The 22,203-nt window shown below is 36.8% G+C and overlaps 1 protein-coding gene across 1 annotated transcript in view; it reads right to left on the bottom strand.

The window, feature by feature from the left end:
- Positions 1–10,770: 10,770 nt before the first annotated feature.
- The window catches only part of SNX29 (sorting nexin 29), a gene marked incomplete at its 5' end in the record, with an annotated part of 113,785 nt that continues 102,352 nt past the window's right edge, over positions 10,771–22,203 (bottom strand). Inside the window, one exon of the mRNA XM_008938282.1 lies at positions 10,771–10,900. Coding sequence (XP_008936530.1) covers positions 10,771–10,900 — 130 coding nt within the window. The remainder of the gene's footprint in view (positions 10,901–22,203) is intronic.

Raw genomic sequence — 22,203 nt, 5'->3', positions numbered from 1 at the left:
ACAGCCGAGGCAGCAGAAGTGTAGATGTGACTCCATGAACTACCAAACAATAATTGGAGAATGACGTTTACAGTGTATTTATATGAAACTCAGGAAGGAGCCTCTGTTCTTTAAATGGTGTCAGAGCAGCTTATGTGCAAACACAAACTTGAAGCGAGGATTCTCAGCCCCAACTTACTCACAGTTATGGGGCAAGAATGAAGAGAGGTGTTTGACTACATTTCCTAACACAGCTGATGGGACAGAGAAACAAGGTAATTCTCTGTGCTGGCGAAGCAGAGCAGTCGGGGACAAAGGTGACACTGCTCCTAAAAGGGGATGGTGTACACTGTCTAGCTCCTTGGTATCATAGACTCGACACTCTAAGTGCCTTAGATAAAACAGTTAGTTTAAAGTTGGTATTTTGTTATCAGAATTGGTAGGAGAGAGAGAGACAAGTGATACTGTTGGAGACTGAATTATATTGTGCAACCAAGACTAGCCTGGTGGGAGCAGAGAGGCTGCTTAAAACTCACAAATACATCAGCACAGTGACATAGCAACGAACCACACTTAAAAAAAAATTACTTACATTTATGAAAATTATTTACTAAGTGAAACACCTCCTACTAGAGACTTTTAAGTGTTATCTTAATGCATAATTAGATTATGCATTAGCTATGTAATGAATCCTCATGGAGATTGAAGGAAAATCTCATTACTCCAAATTGTTGTTCTGGCATAATATTTCCTGTTAAAACCCTTTCTTGAACACATGGATATGAATGAAAGGTCAGATCTTTGAATTCCAAATCCTCAGTTCACTGTACCAGCTGCATTTAAAGGGCACAGAACTACTTCAATGCACCAAATATTTCTCTAGTCTGGAAGAACCTTGTGATATCCTCAGGGCAAAAGGTATTCAGAATAAGGGAGGATAAACAGACCATCTCCTGTAGACTTCCACTGCTCTCACAGCTGAGAGATGCTTTGAGATGAGATTCTGTTAAGAACTTCTTTGGGATCTTCAATTGCACTTTTTCAATTTACCTTATTTTGGTGCCCGCTCTCAAGGTGCATTGTTATTTCACAGTTTCTCTGTATCCAAGGAGTCAGTTAACAAGCTCTGACTTAACACCTCCTTGCATTGCCATTGTCTACAAAACAACATCTCTGTTCTGCATATTTAAATAAGGGAGTGTGCTATCAGTCTCACTGCATAGCCAAAAAGGCTGAAAGTGCTATCTGTATACACAGCAGGGCATTAAGGCAGTCAGGAAAAGCATATCTGACTGAAAAGCAGTCAAAGGTAAGTCAAAACTCTCAGTCAGCACTGTACTGCAAATCCAGCTGCCTGCTGCTGTTCCTGCACGTCCAGATTTCCTATTAATTACATCTCAGCAGTTCTGCATAAAGCAATATGGCCAAAAAGATTTTTCAGTCACTAGGGGAAGCAGAATATCAGAGTCCACCTCTGCCAAGTACAGAGAACCTTGCCCATGCTGTTTAAATACAGCAGTTGACAACACATGTTATTTGTTAATTATTGACATATCCAAAGGGTCCTAAGGCTTGACAGAACCTGCAACAGATACTTTATCTAATTCATTGTATCTCATTATGGAACATATGGTGGCATTTTGATGTAATCCTTTTTTTTTTTTAATGTATTCCTACATTGAATTCCTCAGCTCCTTTTTCTGTTGCTTATTGATGCATCAGAACATGTGCTTTCATCTCCCTTTTTTTCTAGTATCTAATAACCCTGTTTTCTAATACAGTAGAACTACTCAGAGGTACTGATGTATCCTTTTTTACCAATTCATGCTTTTCTTTTTCCACTTGCAAAAAAATTTCAACCAGATGGTTTCCAAAAATGTCTATTATATCTAATATATTGTTTGAAATTAAAGTATTACTGCAAAATGCTTCTCATCTTATTGATTGCTTGAAGCTACATGTATCACTTTGGATGCACAAAGAACTGTGTGTTCTATCACTGTATTAAACAAAAGCCTGCAGAGAATTTGAGCTGCTTCAAGATAAATCTGAGTGAATAGCTAAATTGTGTGCTACAAAATATTAATGTGTATTTAAAGCTCAGCTCTGAACACCAGGTCCTTCAAACCATTCGGTGGCTTCAATAGTTTAGCATAAAGGACACACTAATTTTTTTTTTATTTAGTCTTACAGTTAAGAAATAGTCTTCCTTGTGTATATTGATGGAGACAAGATACATATTTCTGATGACAAATGTCTGAGGTGTTCTCTGCTATGACTTGGAGCTGGAAAGTTACTCAACTATATTAAACGATATTTCATTTCCTCTTTCTCTATAAGCCTATACTCCCACTTTGCAAGGCATCTGGGGATCTCCACTGCTAAAAAACAATTTTCTTATAACATATAAACTTGGAAATGTTAATAATCATAATTTGGTTTCCTACTAGAAACTAAGATGTAGAAACTGTCACTGAATGTGGCACGTGTGCAAACAACTTAATTCATGGATGAATTAGCACTTGAAAAAAAAAAAAAGGGAACCAAGTGAGAAAAAAACAAAAAAAAATTACAAAAATTAGGTAGTTAAAAATGAGCATTAACCCCATTAATGCTTTTCTGGCTATATTAGCTTAACCCGTAAACATTTGCCATGGTGTGAAGCTATATAATATGAATGTGAAATCTATTTTACAATAACAGACTCCCAGAGAAGTGCCTTCTCTCTGACAGCTCTGGCAGGTGCTAGTTGGAATCATTAGGAAGTGGCTCACGTCACACAAAGCTGATGATTCAGACACTGTGTAAAGTGAACCCTCGATGGACCGGAACTGTTTCTAAACAACACGTAGCACCAGGAATAAAATTATTAAAATATTCTTGACAGGAAAATGAACTAGTTAAAAGTCAGAGATGAAGCACTATGTAAAGATGAATTTGCCAGACATACAAAGTCTAGAAAACCAGGGGAAGGCAGGATTTTGTGATCCAACAGAGACTCCAAAATTATCACAAGCTTAATAGAAGCAGAAGTAAAGAGCAGAAGTCCAAGTGCACAAAAAAGAGAATATGAACAAGCACCAACAGCTGCATGCCTGGCAATGGAAACAAAACATCAGGAGTGCAGATCTGGGCTCACCTATTCTGCAAGAGGCACTGGGTGCTCACAGCCAGGGCAGGGCAGGGCAGGGTGCTGAGAGCAGCGTGGCAGAGGAAGGACATGGCCACAGGAAGGACACCGCTCGGTGCCACCAACGCGGCGCCTGAGAGGATGAGCAAGTTCTAACCTGCAGAGCAGCAGGGGTGGAGGGGTGCTTTAAACATAAAGACACTTATTTAGCACTGGCAGATGCAGTGTATTGGATTAGGTAAATGCATGTGCTGAGCAACTTTAACATACTTGGAAATTTAAAAATTTGAAAACGGCATGGATATTATTGAAATAAAGGGAAAAAAGTTAACATTATGGTACTTAGAAGCCACACATCATAAAAGCCTGCTGTTACAACATAGATAAAAAAGAAATTGCAAGAAAAAATTCAGAAAATAAGCATGACAAATGCCATAGTGTGCACAATTATTTTCTAGAACAAAATCAAGCATGACATATATCAAAATGTCTGTTATTATATATCAGATTATTTTAAATTTTGGCATTTAGGAAATTCACTTACAATACTTAAAAGGTCATTTGGAAAGACTGAAGTACTGCAGCAAAAATCTTACTTAAAACATTAACCAAAAAGTATCTTTGCTCGTTTTCTGACAGATTGTACAGAGCCTTCTCCTTATTTCATTAAAATTTCTGGTGGGGTGGAGGGAAAGGCAAGTAAATCCCACACAGGTCTTTTCCTGAAAACACAAAAACTTTAAACTTTATTGGACCTTGTAGGCATGTCAGCCCACAGCAACTCCCCAAAATGCAATGTGAATCTTTGCCTGGATTTCCAGAAAAGCCAGTAGTCCCTTTTAATTGAGCTTGTTCTTCCTGGGATTTTGAAAGTGGTAATTAAGCAGCAGCCTCTCAGCATCCAGACAAGGCAGTGGGATACAGTTAAATTCAGGCAGCCACAGGTTTTCCCACATGCACTTTAAGGTTTAGTACATAAACCTGTTTCTTTCCAGCCTTCTCTGGCCCTGGTTTTTGAATCTGGCTGTCTTTCTCCTAAAGATCAGATGTTACTCTTCCCGCAGCAGTTCATAGGTTCAGACACGCTGGTAGACCAGAAAATAAAGCTCAAGTGGCCAAGAAACACCCATTCAGAACAGATGTTTGTTCTGCAGTGCTCAAACTCCCTCAAGCAGACAGAAATCAAAAACCTATGGCTTGAAACTATTAATTAAAATTTTTTAAGTAAGTATGATTTTGCTTAAATATCTTAAAAATTGATACATGAAAAGCTTTACTCTGTAACTGCTAGTATCAGTATTAGAACTTGCCAAGACAAATTAAAAGTTTTCTGTAGTTACCTAGCCTACTACAGGTTTTAGCATCTGCAGATACCTAAACATCACTGTGAATTTTAGTGTCTCCTGCAGTTCAGCCAATCAGATATCTGTGTAATGGTGGAGGCTCAAAGTCTTTCCTTTTAATTAATCAGCAGACAATTCTGTGTGTATGAGGCTTCTACTATTTATCTTATTAAGTTAGAGCTTTGTCTGTTTGTTGAAAATTGATTGAATTTAGACCATGCTTCCAATGTAAAACTCCTTTTCAATGAAGCATCCAAATCTAGCAGCCTGTTTTCTCATTACAGGGAAGCATCCAGTTATGAACTGGATATGACAGTGTCAGTCTGATTATCCAAATGTGTCATATCTCAATAAAAGGGAATCACATGTACATCCATGGACTCTGCAGGTATGAAAGCTGAGTACCACAAACACAAGCACATTAATTCTTGCAAAAAAAATCACTACACAAGGGATTTAAGTGTCTTTTCCTATAATACTCTGGCTTGCAGCATGGAATGTGGCTCATTGCACACAGGCAGAAACAAAAGAGACAAGGCACCCCCTGCCCTGCTCCAGCAACAAACAGAAAGTAAGGGAACAGTTATCCTCATACATGTTTTCCTAGAGGATGCTGTGGGCCTAACAGTCACCACTCTTCAGCAGGGTATCAGCTTGTACACACACCACAGACCTTCAGAGAAACTTCCAAACAGCTTTGGAATCCTTGCTTTCTAAGACAGGCAATAAAATCAGAGGGCGGGTGAAATTTCCAGAGGAAATCAGCATCACAGACATCAGAACAGTACAGATCTCAGCTCCTGATCTGCACTGAACCACCAGTCACGCTGAAGTTGTATCTATGCCACGTAATTCCCAGCAGATCCCAAATAATTTCAGAATGATTTTTATAATAGCAACATGCAAGACAAACACCTGCATGGCCCTGTTTTCATTCTTGTTTGTGCAACTGATTTATCTAATATGTGATTATAAACTGAAATATTCAAGATTTCTTTCAAAAAAGACTACTTCTCAAACAATTAAATAACATGACTTTAACAAGTTAAAGTCTGATCTCTTCATACATCATTCTAGAAACATATTCAAAAATATTAACATAAATCACAGAAGCAACTACAAAACAACTGAAAAGAACAAATAAGGTGTAAGCATGCTCTATTTCAAATAAACAAAGATGTTATTTTTATTTTCTTCTTGGTCGTGTAGCATATCTCAAACAGATTACAACAAAAATTACCACAGGATATTAAAAAAAAAAATACAAGAAAGTATTTAGAAAATTATATCTATACACATTTGCTTAAAAATTCTGTAATGTAAACATTAGCATAACAAGTTAAAATAATATTACAAATGTTTTATTAATACTTATGTGAATACTGTACATATATAGTCTTCAGAATTAATACTATCCTTCCTACAGTTTAACAGGAACAACAAAAAAAATCCCCTCCCGCCAAATCAAAAGGGCAATCCAGCTTTCTCAGCTGCCAACAGGTTTGGTCCCACACAGAAGACACTTGGTTATTTATCTCGGTGTTAAGGAAGAGGGAAAGCACAGCATTTTGGAATTAGACTTTTCAACCACATTTACATTTCTATAATTCATTGCATCTTTAAAGATTAATACTCCACTCAAAAAAAAAAAAACAACTATCACAGTTTAACTTCTGCCATAGCAGGGATATAATTTCTGAAATCTTGTTAAAGAAACTGATTCCCCCTACAGGGAAGTGCAATACTTTGGTTTTTTTTTTAAAGCAACATAAAAAAATATTAAGTCCAGCTATTTGCAGCAATTTGTAAATCTGGAAAGTTCATTCCTCTCTACACACGTCAATGCTGTTTTCTAGTATAAATTCATGCCATTATTAACAAAAAATTGTGATTATTATTAATTAGAATTATGCTCTGATTATTTTTTAAAGAAATTTTATAAATCAATTAAGTTATCAATAACTGGACCATGAAAGCACAGTTAGTGCAGAGTAAGAAATAAATGAAATGTACAGTGTCAGACCACTGTGCAGAACAAGTGTTTTATCTTCTGTTCAATACGTGAAATATAAAGCAGGTTAACTGATACTTTTAAATATCTTCTATATTTTATATATGTATCATTTCATATCTTAAAGTGATTCTTTAAATGCACAACACTAAGAAACTACTGAAATGACTAAATAACCATCAAATTAATATGCCATGTGATGCAGGGTGCTGACCGAAATATCCTCACCTACAGAAACTGAAGGAGAGAAATTTTTTATTTCCTTGAGTTGTTTAACCACTTTTCCAGAACTGACTCAAGTTCCAATACAGAAGTATTACTATTGTTTCCAAGGAGAAAATAGTATTCTCATGTTAAACATGGTTATTTTCATATCTACTAGAGTTCCAGTTAGAATAGCCCATAAAAGGGGATATAGGAGTAGAATTTGGTGAAGAAATGTTTTTCCTTTCTTTTAAACAGCTGTTCCACAGGTTTCTCAAAGTATTTTCAAGCAAGTAACTATTTCTATCCACAGGTATATATTATCTGGCTTCAGAATTACAAGTTATTAGATGAAAAGTGTGGAGGTGAAGAATGGGGGGGGGGTCTGCCTTTGAGATAGCATGAAACTCATAGCAGAACTGAGATCCCTGTGTGCTCTGAAGCACAAAGAATGACATCCTTATGTGAAAGTACCAATAACTGATTGTTAACAAAATATCACATTCTTACATCATTAATATATCCTGACAGACAGTACCATTAGTTCATTTGGGGTTCACTAATTCTCATTTATTATTAGCTTGCTGCTCCGAAACAGCCAGCCCATTTGTTATTAGGTTTTATTAATGATTTTGACAGTTACTATGCAGACATTGTTCTATACAATAAAACATTACTTTGTAACAAAAAAATTGCACCTTAGCAATAGGTCATGATTTTAAGTCAGTGATTTTTAATGCCATTATTGTCCTTTCTCTACATACTTGTATTAATCCAACCATAACGCTTTATGAGTTGCAGTAGATTCTGTAAGATACTGTAATTTGATTACAACTAACACATCAACAATATATTTCATAAAAAAAAAGACTGGCTTTGAAATTGTTTCTCTTCCTGTGAGTATGTGACTTAATGGACATATCAATTTAAGCCTATGTCAATATCCTGCCTCATATAAGCTTTGGAAATTTATGATTAAGAATATTGATTCAATGCAAAAGCCAAGCTGATACAATGTATTCTCTGTAATGAATGACAAAACACATAAATAAATGAGATTCTGCAGAAAACATAGTCAGTATGTAATGACTACTGATGGACAACCACAAAAGATGTGCAAAGACAGAAGTCTTGCAAAAGTCTTCCATCTTCAAACAATGGAAGAGTCTTGTCTGCCCTGTGTTTCTCAGGAAATTATTTTGCATATGATTCAAAAAATAGTCCTCTATTCTGTGACTACTATTGTGCTATTCAAAGGAACTAAAAAGAACTGGTTGAAACCCATCAACTCCTCGTGCCCTGGCCACTGACCACATGTAATGAGTCAAAGGAATCAGAATTGTACAAAAATTGTAACTACACGCATAGAACTGGGTGATATAGAATATGCTGATAAAATCATTCAATTGATAGAAACGTTGTAACAGGTGTTTTAAAAGAATAATACAAGTATTTGGCATTCTTAATACCAGCTGGTCAACCTTCTTTTTCTTTGCTAATTCTGGGAAATAAACAGAAGAAGGGGGATTTGTGACAGATACATACAATTCTCTCGAAGACAGGGCACTTTAGAATGTCTTGAGGTGCTAAAAATTTGGGCATTTATGTCACTAGGCAGCTACTTGCAGTCATGCAAGTACCTTGTTGATCTTATAAATAACCAGGTTTATAAAGTGAAGAAAGGCTTTAATTTAATTATTTTAGAGAAACCACAGATGAGTTTTCAAATGTATAAATAATGCACTAATTATGGTATTCTGGATCACAAAGTGAACACTGTTTGCAGACTGTAATCTTAAGACTTGATACATGATTCAGCTAAAGTTAACAAAGAACAATTTGTACACAGTAAACTAGTTTAGTATTTTTATGTGATCTACATACATACACTAAAAATTGCAAGAACCAACTTATTCAGGAATGAAAGAATTTTAAGAACCACAGAGGTTAAAAAAAATCCTTCTTTACAACTGAAATAAAATTTTAGATGTAGTCTGCACTGAATGAGGTTTCTTACCACTTGTAACATAAAGAGTACTTTAATTTGTGAATTATATCTTGAAAATGAATACAACTTCATGTGACAGATACATCACCAAGGTTTCCACACTGTTTTCTTTCAGATTTACTTGCAACTCAGTGTTAATAGATGAGTCTCATATTTCTACAAACCAAGACTCCACTTTCTGAAATATGAATTTAAAATTGTTTCAAAGTGGGACTATTACTATAGCTACTTTTCTTCCCAACAAAACCAAACTAAATAATCAGCAGTGCATCAAACTGAAGAGTTGAGAGACGCATTAACTGACAAACTACTCACTTGCCTTTCCTCTTAAATAAATGTTCCTCTATGGTTTACGAAAATTCAACTTATTTTAATAAAAACAAAGCAGCTAGCTCCCAGGCTGGCCCTTTGGATTTTTTATTTATCTATTTATTTTATAAATGAGATCTCATTGACTGAAAAACAGTTTCATTTTTGTGACATAATTTTACTTTCTGGTATTTAATCTAGTGAAATTTCTGACCTGAAGAGTGAATCCCACTCCACTTTGCCACATTTTGCTATTCAGTGCAAATCTATAAGCTACATATTTCAATAGCAGGAATCCAGCACTTGGGGCTCATGCTCAGGCACCAGCCCACTGATGCTACTCACTGTGTGTAACAGACACCTAACTCACTCAAGAAGTGCTACTGGAAATGACTGGACCACCTACCTGACTAAACAACACACGATGGTCACAGATTTGCAGAACAGAAGTTCCAATTTTCTTGAACTTTAGTAAAGTACTGAGGTAAAATATCTGTTATTCATCAGCAGCTTGTTTTTTTCTGCAGGGTAATATTAGATTTCAATATCTACTGACGTGAGAATTTAATATAATGAATGGATAATCAAATGACAAGATACATCAATTTAAGTAACATTATCCAAAAAAAACTTCTAAGAAGAAAGATGTTCTTACACAAAGGAAAACCAGAATACAATTGATAGAAAATTTGAATATACACTGCTTAACCTTAATGAAGAGAAGAAGATAGCTAACATATAATTAACTGCCTACGGCAGCACAGCTAATGGATACTGAACTGGATTCCAGTTAATCCATGTCAGGACTCCCATCACTTGTAATAATTCTTGTCAATTCTTTTTAGTCACTCTTACAGTAGTACCATTACAGATTACTTTTCAATATGAGGTGATGGGTAACAGGCACTTTCATTACAGGCAATTTTAAAGTATCACTATGTGAAATGCTTTACAAAATCAGAGTAGGAATTCCACACTGCCCTGCTAATGATGGACTGTTCTGTAACATCGGCAACAAATTAATAACAAAATAGAACTCAAGACTCAAAAATGCTTTTTGCACCATGCTAATTTTGCGTATTCTTGTGGTTGTTTTTTCAGAGATCAGTATTTTTCCCCAGTCTTACAGCAAGACTGAAATTTCAATAAAAAATTGTTACATTCCCTGACTTTAAGGAATTACTTCCCTCAAATGAAAGCTATTGAGAATATCTACCTAGAAATGTACAAAAGCTATTTTTCCACCTGTAATGTTTTTCCCTTTTCATTTTGTGTGTGTCAGAGGTTTACAATAAAAAAACCCTCAGTCTTACTATTTACAAAAGGTAATAAATTAGTGAGGTTCTTTAAAGCACATCTTTCTGACCTTAAGTAGTGATATAATAATTTTAGCTTTTCTTCTAAGACAAAAAAAATGCTTTGATACATCTCTCTGGAACAGAAGAATGTACATGTAGAAAGAAACACAATACAAACAAGGAATTTACAGTAACAGAACTTCAGAATAACGAAGGAGAATATGTGCAACGCCGCTTTGCAAAACAAAGAAAATGCCTATCAGTTTGGTGAGCCCCCAGGAACAGTCCTCCTGCTCTTCTGTGAAAGGGATGACTGCCTTCCAAAGCAGGAAGGCGGATATGACCCACCGCAATGAGAGACTCCTTTCAGGATTTCAGTTGATGCCGCTGTCGTCTCTTCAGGAGCTTAAATTACAAACACAGGCTAGGAAAGAATCACAGAACACCTTAAAGCACGTGGTGCCGGTGCTCACAGTTCCAAAAAAGGGTCAAAGATCACCACTCTGAGGTTCCAGGCTTCGTGGCTCTCTTTGATGGCTGCGAGACAGCTTGGGGAAGCGTGTAGTCACTCTTGAGTGATTGCTTTTGCTTACTGGTTCTTCAGAAGGTGGAATATCACTAGGAAGACAAGAAATAAAGATAGAAGTAGCTAGTTTGTACTATATGTAACTTATTCTGCAGTTCACTCCAAACATGAAAAAAGCAGATGTTATGAGAGCCTGGCACATGACTGCGGAGTACAGCACACATCTTCAGCTACACAGAACTGCATTCCTTCTACTGGTGTCTCAAGTGTGAATTACCAAACCGGCCCTTTCAAAAATGAGAACTAGTAGAACTTCCAATACTTCATGGAAGACTGCAAATTACAGAATAAAAGCATATCTCTACAAGTTGCAGTTCAGAAAGGGTGGGAAAAGCATTCTGAAATGATAAAAGTGCAAGCAAATTAGACAAGAGCTTGGATGATGCTCCACTTAACAATCCTCTAATTATGGATGGATGTATCATTACATGATGAAGTACATTATTAATGCATCCCTGTTGGGAATTCTTCAGTCTCTTCTGACCCACAACAGACTACAGTCTTACATGAATGAGCCTTTTGGAAAAGACTCCAAGAAGTACATTAAAGTTCAAAAACAAGCAGTAACAGAAATTCCAGCTTACCTAAGTGATATTCAGAGGCTATAGACTCCTTGGAACACTACAGTATAAAGGGATAGCATTGTACTTTTGCCGTTCTTTTAGAGGACTCCACATGGTTTTTAATTATACTGTTCACATACAGATCAATTAAATAAAACTAAATTTTGCATTTTGCAACTCAGCGAGGCAATAAAATCACAGTGTACAAATCCAAACTTATTCTCATAAGCTTAAAAAAAAAACCAAAGAACTTATAATGCCTATCTTCAGAGCAAGTTAACAAGTCCATCAGGGAGGAACTGCTCATCTGCAGTTCTTGCCACATTAAACTAACACAGACCTATTTTAAAACAATAGCTGAATTTACGTAGTTTCCTTTCTCCTGCAGTGACCTTCCTGATAGGTCAGACAGCCCTGCAAAAGCCATAGGCACACTCAGGCTCCACTTGAGCATTTTGAGCAGCCACACAGGAGAGATCGTAGCAAAGTAAAAGCCTTTAACAAGTTCTGGGACCGAGTGGAAAATTCATTTGGAGAATGCAGAGCCCTTCTGCAAGATGGGGCATCTGCATCACCAGTAGCCATGAGCTTTGTAACTACAATGAGCACATTGGCTGTTACTTGCTACTAAGATAATAAAACAACAGAACAGAAAAAAACGTGTCCAATTCAGGTGCTAAACATTAACAGAAAATATTTTTTTTTAATGGCAGTGTATTTTACTTGTCTAGATTTCTGAGCAGAATGGTCTAAAGAACCCTAGTTAAAATAATAAAGGATTTTTCTAAATTAAGGTTCACTGCACTCCTATTACAGTATTTAGTCTTTCTCGGTAACTAGGAAGTCCTTTACATGAAAAAAATTGCATAACCTGTGGTATACATCCTTCCCTTCTTTAATAACAAAAGGAACAAGTTAGATCTTTAATCCCTTATTTTTCTTGTCACTAAAATAAAAACTCCAAAAATTTAATTTAGCATACATTATTAATTCTTGGTAGCCCATGATAATTAGACTTCCAACCCTGGTCCTACGATTTCTTATTTTGAAACTCAGCATTGCTATCCAAGTTGCTGTAGAGAATTCTGATCATGTGAATCCAATTTCAGCTGTGCTTATTAGCATGGATTTCTTTTAGTAACATGAATATTATTAATCATTATTTTTATACTATTTATAAAATTGCAGCAATGCAGTGTTGCTACTGTAATGCTTGTAAAATACAGCATGGGATACTGGCTTCAGAGGGTTGTGATTTTACTTACCTTTCAGAACATGTAAATATAAAAGCATCTAAATAGCAAATATACAAAGGGATAAAAATAAATTTTCCCCTCACTGGGCTTTTCTCAGTCTAAAATAAGTTATTTTACCAGCATGATGGCCACTGCTGGCAGTATTTCTGCTTGTATCAGGCAGAGAGCTATTTTATGGATAGGTGCATGGTCGTTTACATTTCAGAAGAAAGCACCGTGTTATGTGCAATTACTCTAATTTGGTGATTGCTTTATCGAAAGCATATTTTAATACGCAAGCTCCTCCTGCTGGCATGTCCAAAAATGACATTAGTGTCAGCCCAATGGGAAGCCACGTCTCCTTTCTGGAGGAAAAATGCCAAAGAAAAAAGTGTAAAAGGTACAAGGATTAATTCTCCTGAAATGAAGAGATGTGAATTAATATAAGTCTGCCCTACTAGGCATGGCTGAGGTAGTCAGATCATCCTAGGATAATTACACTAACACCAATGTCTGCGAATGAAGGACAAAAATTGCAAGTAATTCTGCTAATTTCAATTATGCTACTCCAGAACAAGATATATCTAATAACCAAATTAGAGGTAATTTGTCTTAAATGTCTTAGCTAATTTTTGTAATGACAATTCAAATTCTAAGACAAGTCATTATGTAGGTTTACAGACACCAATTTATATCTGAGAAATTAGCTCTTCATGCAACCAGCATGCAAAAGGACACTGGAGATGAAAGTGATTTGATCAACTGCCATGTAAACAGATGTTGTACAGTGGAAAAAGTTTAGAGTATTAAAAAGTCACACATCTAGAAGTATGCATTTTAAGCCCCTTTCCAACCTGTCTCCTCCAAAACCTGACAAGAAAACTTGTCGTCTCTCTTGTCTGTGTCAGCTTTAGCTTCTGACTCTATGATTAAAATGCTGACTTTCAAATAATACCCACAAAGTTCAACTACTAATTCAAGAAAAAAGTGACCAACTACCTCCAAAATATATAGCAGTCAAGTAGGAAGAAAAGATTAATCCCCATCTCTTCTGTCTCCTATTACTAGATTTAACAGTTTAGTTTTGGCCTCAAGGTCAAATGATACTTACAGAGTCTCTGGCGCTAAACAAGACACTTTTTAAAATGTATTGACAGTTTGACAGGTCAGATATTCCATGAACTCTTGTGGAGAGGCATGAAGATCTTAAAATGACCCTCAGTACTTCTGGCAAATGCACACGAAGACGAAATTAGGACACTTGTTCTGAATCTGGGTTTGCCACTCTGTTTGGCATTGAGGACGAAGGAAGCGCCTACAGTTGATAGTTTTAGTCTGTTTAAAATACAAATCTAAAATACGTAAATCTAAGTCAGGGAGTAGGTATTCTACAGTAACTCTTCCAGAACAGCTACCCCAAGTCCCTGTGGTAAGCACTTACTCCTCCAGCCTACATCCGAATTACCCCCGTTCAGTTTTAATAAAACATTCTTTCCATTCTATTACCTTCTTAGCCAATGAAGTCTTCACAGGGTTTCATTTTCTAGGCTGAGTCTGGCAGGCAGCCAGACACTTGCCAGGCATTCCCTGTTCAGTAGAGGAATATCCAAGTACTAACGGCTCAAGTTCTTTTCTACATTGTCACCTTGTCCCATTCTGAAGAAAAAAGCAACCTGCTGAGGCAGTCAATTCCTCCTTCCCACCAGAAGCATTCCCGATTGATCGGCCCAGCACTTGTTTGGGCACCAATTCAGTTTACATTGATTTTGTCTTAGTGTCAAGTTCTGCCTGAGGTGCATCTCTAGAAAATAGCTCAAAATAACCGGTCTTTTTAATCAGCTTATATTTATTCATCCCTTTCATTTATTGCTCTCTGCCTATCAAAGTGTAAACTGCATTTTATATGGTTTTCTTTACATACGTAGCATATGGAACTGCAGTATTCTCTTGGCTGATGTTCTGAACATTCACATGAACACACATTTACCTTCTCACGCTCTACTCTTCAGGATAAAATTAGAGAAGTTTCTTATAAAAACAGTATAATATGTCTGTAATTGGAAATACTTTTGTACAGGCCAGAGACTGGAGAACATAAGTAATTAGCACATCTTGGGAGTTTGGCAAAGCTCAGGATCAGGTGCTTCGTGTGTCTATAGCTATCTGACACAGAAATGCATCTCTGAAGACATTCATGATTCTAGTGTTGCTTCAGCTCTCATGGAGAAAGGCATTAGTGGGCAAATAAAATTCGTGACTCTTTTGCCATTTTTTTTGTGCTAATATTTTTATCATGAAATTAATCTTATTTCTGATTCTAACCCAAATATTTAATGTGGTAAATGGGATCCAGGCAGACAGCCTCCTCAAAAAGGCAGGATTAAACAATGCCAATAATATATTGAGATCCTTGTTAGACAAATGAGAACAAATTCTGACTTGCCAATACAAGATACCTCAGAACCTCCTTCTACCAGTTAAAACCAGCTAAACCACGTCTTTAGTGGCATTATTCACCAAGACTCTGATTTCAGCAGATCACTTCATATATCCTAGTAATTCCTGCTTTGCAGTGAACTGGGTAAAACCCTTGCTTCCAGTTGCTGAAGTGCAAAAATAATGATTCACTTTCCTGCCATCACTCCCAATTTTGTAGAAATTAAATATAATTATTAATGAGAAACAGTGATCTCAATCAGTTAATATAAATGACTGAGTTGTGATGTTTAAATTGCTATTCACAGAAGAGAAAGAAAAATATGGGTAAGAGAATCCCTCTTATACTACACTTTGACATTGAAAATCCCAAAGATGCTATTAGACCAAAGTTATCTGGTTAAATACTGAATAATCATTTCCTATCAAGAAAATATAATTTCCTATTCAAGATCTGAGTTGATCAAGAAATTAAAAGCATTAATTATGATATTCTGACCAACTGTTTGATTAATATATGGTTCCTCTTACTTCCATATACAATTTCTACAGCAGAACACAGTATTCCTAATGACGTATTCAATTTCTTCTTGCTGTGAAATAATTACAAACACATACTCATGCTTCCATTTGTTATAATTTGAATGATCCTAACTCAGATGTTCTCATGCTACAAATCAGTTCCTTACCAGCATGAAAACTTTCTTAATAAACATAATCTGCATTGGTATTAAAATTTTTCTCAAAACTATGACACTGTACATGATTCAATGATCACATTTTTTTTCTACCACTAACTTTACTTTGAAGTTGGCATAACAAGATGGTTCCTGTACAGTAAGTGTTTAGTATCCGTTAATTATAACCTACAAAATGAATTATGCCTATGATCACTTTTGGATGCCTTACACTTTTTTCATTCGGGAAACACTCAGAACCCCCTAAAAATGACTTATTAGTTTACATCTGAGCAATACCTGGAGTCTCGTTCCTTGGTTTTCTAACACATAATGACACTTGCACTCGGGAACGATTACTTTCCATTTTGTGGTGCCCCAGCCAGAACAACGTAACACATAAATACAGTACTCACGCACATAACCTCTTCACAACTAACTAGAAAGCCAGAAACCACTGAACACACATCAATTCACTATAATATATTATTTACTTACAATTGATATAATGGTTTTGTGTATTTCAACCATTAGCTGAAAGGCAGTAACCCTGGCTATTCCATCTATTTCCATCTAGAACTCACCAGCATTCTGCTCTGTTGGGGGTTAGCTGAATTTGTGTCAGCAGTAAAATCTACCACTTCTTAGTGACAGGCAATTTAATGAACAAATGGTTCAGAAGCAGAACGTGTTCCAAAGTTGTTTATATAATAATAAAATGTAGGATTTGCTTTCAGAAGAATAGGGCTCAGTGATTACCTGGATTTATTTTTTCCTGCTGGTCCTGTAATTATCATCTTTAATGAAAGCAGAGACAGATCTAAAATACATTTTTATTGAAATTATTGAGGTAATGAAAATCAGAAGAGGTGCATTCACAACACTTCATATATGTGAAAGTAGAAGGAGTAAAACTCTTGTTTGACAAGTAGCAATTTCAATGTGCTGAGAGAGAAGTGCATTACAGTGACTAGCCAGGCACTTCCTCCTCCATATTCACAAGATGTTTGCATGCAAAAATGACATGAAATGGAGACAACTTTAATTATCAAATTTAAATAGCCCATAATCAATACGATTGGCATTGGAAGTAATAACAGGAGTGTGCAGAAAGCACGTTCTCAGACACCAGCGCATGAGGAGCCAGACAAAGAAGTTCTATATTAACACTCATGAGCTACCCACCTTTAGTTTACACACACAACAAAAAAAAATGCAAAAAGTCAATCTCCTTTCATGCCAAGCAGAGGGGAAAAAAAAAAATCACCTAATTTTGCCAATATCACAGAGAAGAAAAACCTGAAGGCTTAAAACATTCCTCCGTGTTCATCCCTATCAGTGACCTGACAGGAGCTCACTAACGTGCTTGGTTAGTCCAATCTCAGCTAAAACGTTGCTGTGTATTCCTGCCTTACTTAACCACGTCTGACTTTCAGCTCTGCAGGATGTAGCTTTGTGGGTAATACTGCATAGCTACCAGTCTCCTATTCTGGACATCTGCCACCTACATTTCCACTTGCTCAGGGAGCAAACAGCTGTTGGTGCTTTAGTTCTGAGCTGGGGTAATGGCCCTGGTGTAACTGTCTGGCTGCTGCTTCCCTATTGAGAGGCTTTGTCCCCTCCATGCTCCTTGACTCTTCTTTGCTTCAAATTCAGCCAGGCAAGAATATCTGCCCATGAGCATTAGCATTTGCACTTTTCAATATAGTTTAAGCAGTCTCCATGGGAATAATGCAACTTAGATATCTTTGCTTTGACTTTTACAAATTAAAAGTAAACTGCCCGTTATAAAATAAAAACAACCTGTACAAACAATTGCCATTATCATTTTATTTTTAAGAACAAACCCCTTCTTTTAAAATTACCATAAAAGCAAATAGAATGATAAAGAAAACTTGCCATCAAAACATGTTGTTTTGATCTTCCAAGCAAGTGCTTGAGTTTTAATTGCTCCATCAAGTTAAGAGGCATCAGCTGCTTCTCTCAAGTATCTTCATTTCTCATTAAGATTACAGCATGGTATTAACATATGCAACAAGGCAGAAGAGAGCTGACATGACCATTCTCAGGGGCAGATCCAGATCTGAATGGATGTCATTAACTGTAATAGCTATGAAAGTGAAAAATTAAAAAATCAAATACTGCTTGTAGGACCCTACTGAATCATAACACTTTTCTGAAAAAATGTTAGCACTAATAGAAGTGAAGCACAGTGCTTTATAGCAATGACTCTTTCTAGTGTTTCATTTTAAATACTAACGGCACCCTGCTGCACTCCAACCATAAGCTTGATACTGACAGTGACCTACAACCTAAAACCTCAAAAACATAGGTCTCAATCTCAAAGTTTGGGAACTTTTAGACTGTTTCAATTTTAGCCTATTATTTTGTTCCCCTATACAAAAAAAAAACCAAATCAAAAATCACATTGAGTTGGACAGCCCATAGTAAACAGTGCACCTGCACCTGGAAACAACCACAGAGAGTGAGCTGAGCCTTGGCATGGTGGAATTAAACCTGTGCTCTCTAAATACACAAAAGCAATGAAGGTGGGAAAACATGTAAATGAAGAACAGAATTGAGTGCTGCCAACAGGATAACAAAGGAAATGCTGGCATTGCTCTTGGTAATGCAGACGAGGACTAATGTTTACATTTAATCCAACCCAGAAAGGGAAGCTAATCAAAGAAGGTATGACATTGCCCAGTAAATGACTAAGGCAGCCAGCTTGGGATGGAACAGTCTTGATGGATTAGACAGAAGCTAAACAAGCATCAGGCTGGCCAGCAAAAAGATCACACAGTCACTGGCAACAAAAATCACATTTTCTGGTTAGTCAGATTTCAACTATTTTCTTTGCAAGAAAGAACAGCAATGATAAATATAGGCTTATCTTTTTTCAAATTACTGCAAATAATGCACTTACTTGTAACAGGGAGCAAAATTTGCTACCAGTGCCAGTAGGAGTTAAATGTACAGTACATTGCTGGCCACAAGCTCCTGAAATTTGGAGTCAGTTCTCTAGGAACGATCAAGTTCAGAATCTTTATAAAGCATATCATCTTGGTCCCTCTCTAATCCAGATACAACTTTGCCAATGAGTTCTAAATAAAAACAAATGAAGTTTGCAGTAAGGCTACTCCTTGCCAGAATATTAAAGAAAACATGCATTCGAGACAGCGGTGATCAGCTGTGACTCTCACAGTGCTGCCAGCCACTTAAGAGCAAGTCCAGTCCTGGAGCTGAATGCCAGGCAACTCAGCAGGGGCAGCTTGGGAGCTGCTGAATGGTCCCAATTCTCAGCTACGTAAAGAAACCTGTAAATGGTGTCCCAAAGTATCTGCTTCTTTAGCTCAGCTGAGTTTTATCCCATAAAGGGGAATTTGTGGAAAGGAAGTTGTGGGATCACTAGAAAGGCACTTTCATCCTTTACCTATGAACTCCCCAGAGTTCCTCCCCCCTTGTCTCTTTGAGTTTTGTGGCTTTTGGCTACATGAGGATTTTGGTGAAGGCTTTAGGAAGCCTTCTTCTTTAGGAAGACTAGGCAACCTTGAAATAGCATATTTTGTGAATCTGAATAAATTTTGAATTAAATGATAACTGAAAAAGCTGCTGAGGTGTAAAACTTCTCTGGTTTAGCATTGGAGCACTGAAGCATCTGTATGCAGAAGTCAATATGACATGTGAATGCAGACAGTACCAGAAGGCAAGAAGATGATGCAGGATTTTATCATTGTTAGGATAGTTCTGCTTTGAAAGCAGCAGGAAAAAAAGTCTTAGAAGTCACCATATACAACATGTACCTACAGTTCGTCCTTGCAACGTTACTGTACAGGTCTGAAAAGCAAAGGCCTATGCTAATGCAATATGAAGACTGTCTATGCCCTACAGAGATGCAGAGGTGATGCACATCAACTTGACTGCAGTAACAACACCTCTACAGTTAGACACAAAGCATTCTTAATCTTACACATAGAGCTGCCCTGTGCTTAGAAAAGCTGGTTGCTGGATTTTGTTGAAGTCTTCAGGATTTAGATGCATTTGTCTCAGCTGTAGTGCTAACTGTAAAAATATGGTAAAATATTCAGTCTGCCTGACAATACAAACCAGGCCCGTTTTAATTCCCTTTGGTCATACCTAGCTATTCTCAATAGCTACTGCTTCGGGATTTATCTCTTTTAATATGCAGGAGTCTTCTACTGAAATACTTTTAGAGGAGCCAGACATTCCAAGCTGGTCAGTACATTTATGATTTACTCAGAAACTGTGTTAAGACTAAGAAATTAAGTCTCTTATAAATAATTAATATATAAGTTCTTAAAGGTTAGAATAAGATTTCAGGAACAAGATTTCAGACATAAAGTAAGATACAAAATAGTAAGAAACAGGCTCTTTGGCTCATTTTGCTGTTGTAAAATGAAGCAATTCTATGCAAGCTGTTTACAAGGCACAGATTTAACACTTTTCACAGTGGACAGCAGTCCCTGCAGACCCACATATTAGTGGTTCTCCTTCTTGCTACATATGATGCATTTTACTTAACTCTTCAGTGTAATTGTGTTACACTTAAAATCTTAATCTAAAAATAAACCTTCATACTGTTGTATAATCAAACTCAGGGGGACTGTGTAATTAATATGTGAAGATCTGAAGCAAAATCACTCTGGTCTGCTCTTGGAGACGGTGGCATCAGCCATGCCCGTACAAATCCTTCCTCTAATTTCTTTCCAAAATTGCGTTATTTTCGCAAAAGTAAACTGAAGAAGCCTGTTTCACTACAAAGCAGAGCTGCTTTAGAAAATGTACAGCTATTCTGAGTCCCCCATCATGAACAAGGACAGCCTAGCGTTACAGTCCGTCCGATGTAAACGTGCAAAGTTCTCCCCGGGGGAGGGCCACAGCGGGGCAGCAGCTGGAGGAGGCGTGGGGAGGAGATGTGTGCAACCTCTGCGAGCTGCACGTGGGCCACAACTAGGCAATGAAGCTGCTTCTGTTGTTGCTGCATAAACCTCAACAGTTAAGGTCATTCTGCATTTCCAAACTGACATTTGGCCTAATTTTACCTAAAGAGAATCTATTTGATGACCTCTGAAGCAGTCTAAAGAACCCTCCTAAAAACAGCAACGATCACTTCCTTCACTCCTTCGCTAGGGACGTGACGTGATACGGCAGGGAAGTCCACACGCATCCAGTTTTTGTAATTAATAGATGAGTGCCTACAATTACACCAAGTTATTCTAGAATCCTTCAGCTAACTGTTCACGGATTCTGCTATCACCAGAGAAGTGCCAAACGTTAAAAATACATCACAAAAATAGCAACTGAAATACAACAAAATTGAATGGACTATGTTTATAGCTGGCAGATTAACAAAACCAAGGAACAAAGCTTCTGTAGGATGTTTTGAATTTCAGTGATGGCCTGTAGCTAATTCATGCTGTTTTCACACGAGAAACTGATGGCTGCTGAAATATTTTTCAATACCAGTTCAAATGAGGAAAAGAAATAACCCACCTCCTTTTGAAAAACTGTGCAGTTAGGCATAAACAAACTTGTTATGGTCTGGATTAAAGCCAAGTACATGCACAAGCACAAAGATACCTCCCTTATGAAGATTATTTGCTTCATGTATTTGAATAGATGCATCCATTTACCCATTACTGTCAGTGTTGCACAGAAAAAAGTATGAAAAAGCACTGGAAGACTACAGTATAAGATATATAGACAGATTTTTCTAAACCACATTTCCATGAGTATTCCTTTAAATATTTTATATGCTAGGAGAAAGGCATAAAGCTTATATATCCACCTCTCAGCAAAGCTCCTTTTACTCCTCAAAGTATTTTCCACTGTGGAAAAGTAATTAAACTTAATCTTTGGTTTTATTCCCAGTGAAATAAGCAATACAGAGCAGTTTGTCTTGCAATACTCCAAATCAATCACTTATATGAAGAGAAAAACTTTGAAGTCATGTTGCTTCATGAGCAAATATTTTTTTTAAACATGCCATTTCAGTAATTATGAAAAATTTACATCGGGGAGTATATTTACACACACACTGATTTAAAGAGCAGTGTATTTTCAGCACTTACTGCCCCCTTCTCTCCTTCTAACGGATTTCTCAAGGGCAGCTGAACTGAGACATTGACATTTCAGATCTGTAGCAAACATCATAAACTCATGTTTGAGAGCTTAGCTTGTGTATTTCTGATAATGGATTACACAAATACACTATGCCAAAACTGTTTGCAAATGCCATCCTGTGCCAAAAAAATGTTTGCAAATGTCACAGAGAACCACCAAATACGAAAAAGGCCCCTTCCTTAATCTAGAGTGATTATTTCTGCACAGAGGCCTGATCTAGTGGCTACAGAACACAAACAGTGCTTGACTGATGCTCCCTGTGCCCTACTGTGGCTCTCAT

Source organism: Merops nubicus, unplaced genomic scaffold (genome assembly GCF_000691845.1).
Source record: "Merops nubicus isolate BGI_N331 unplaced genomic scaffold, ASM69184v1 scaffold8424, whole genome shotgun sequence".
Classification (NCBI taxonomy): Eukaryota; Metazoa; Chordata; class Aves; order Coraciiformes; family Meropidae; genus Merops; species Merops nubicus.
The sequence above is the reverse complement of the archived record's forward strand: the minus strand, read 5'-3'. Positions and strand labels throughout refer to the sequence as shown.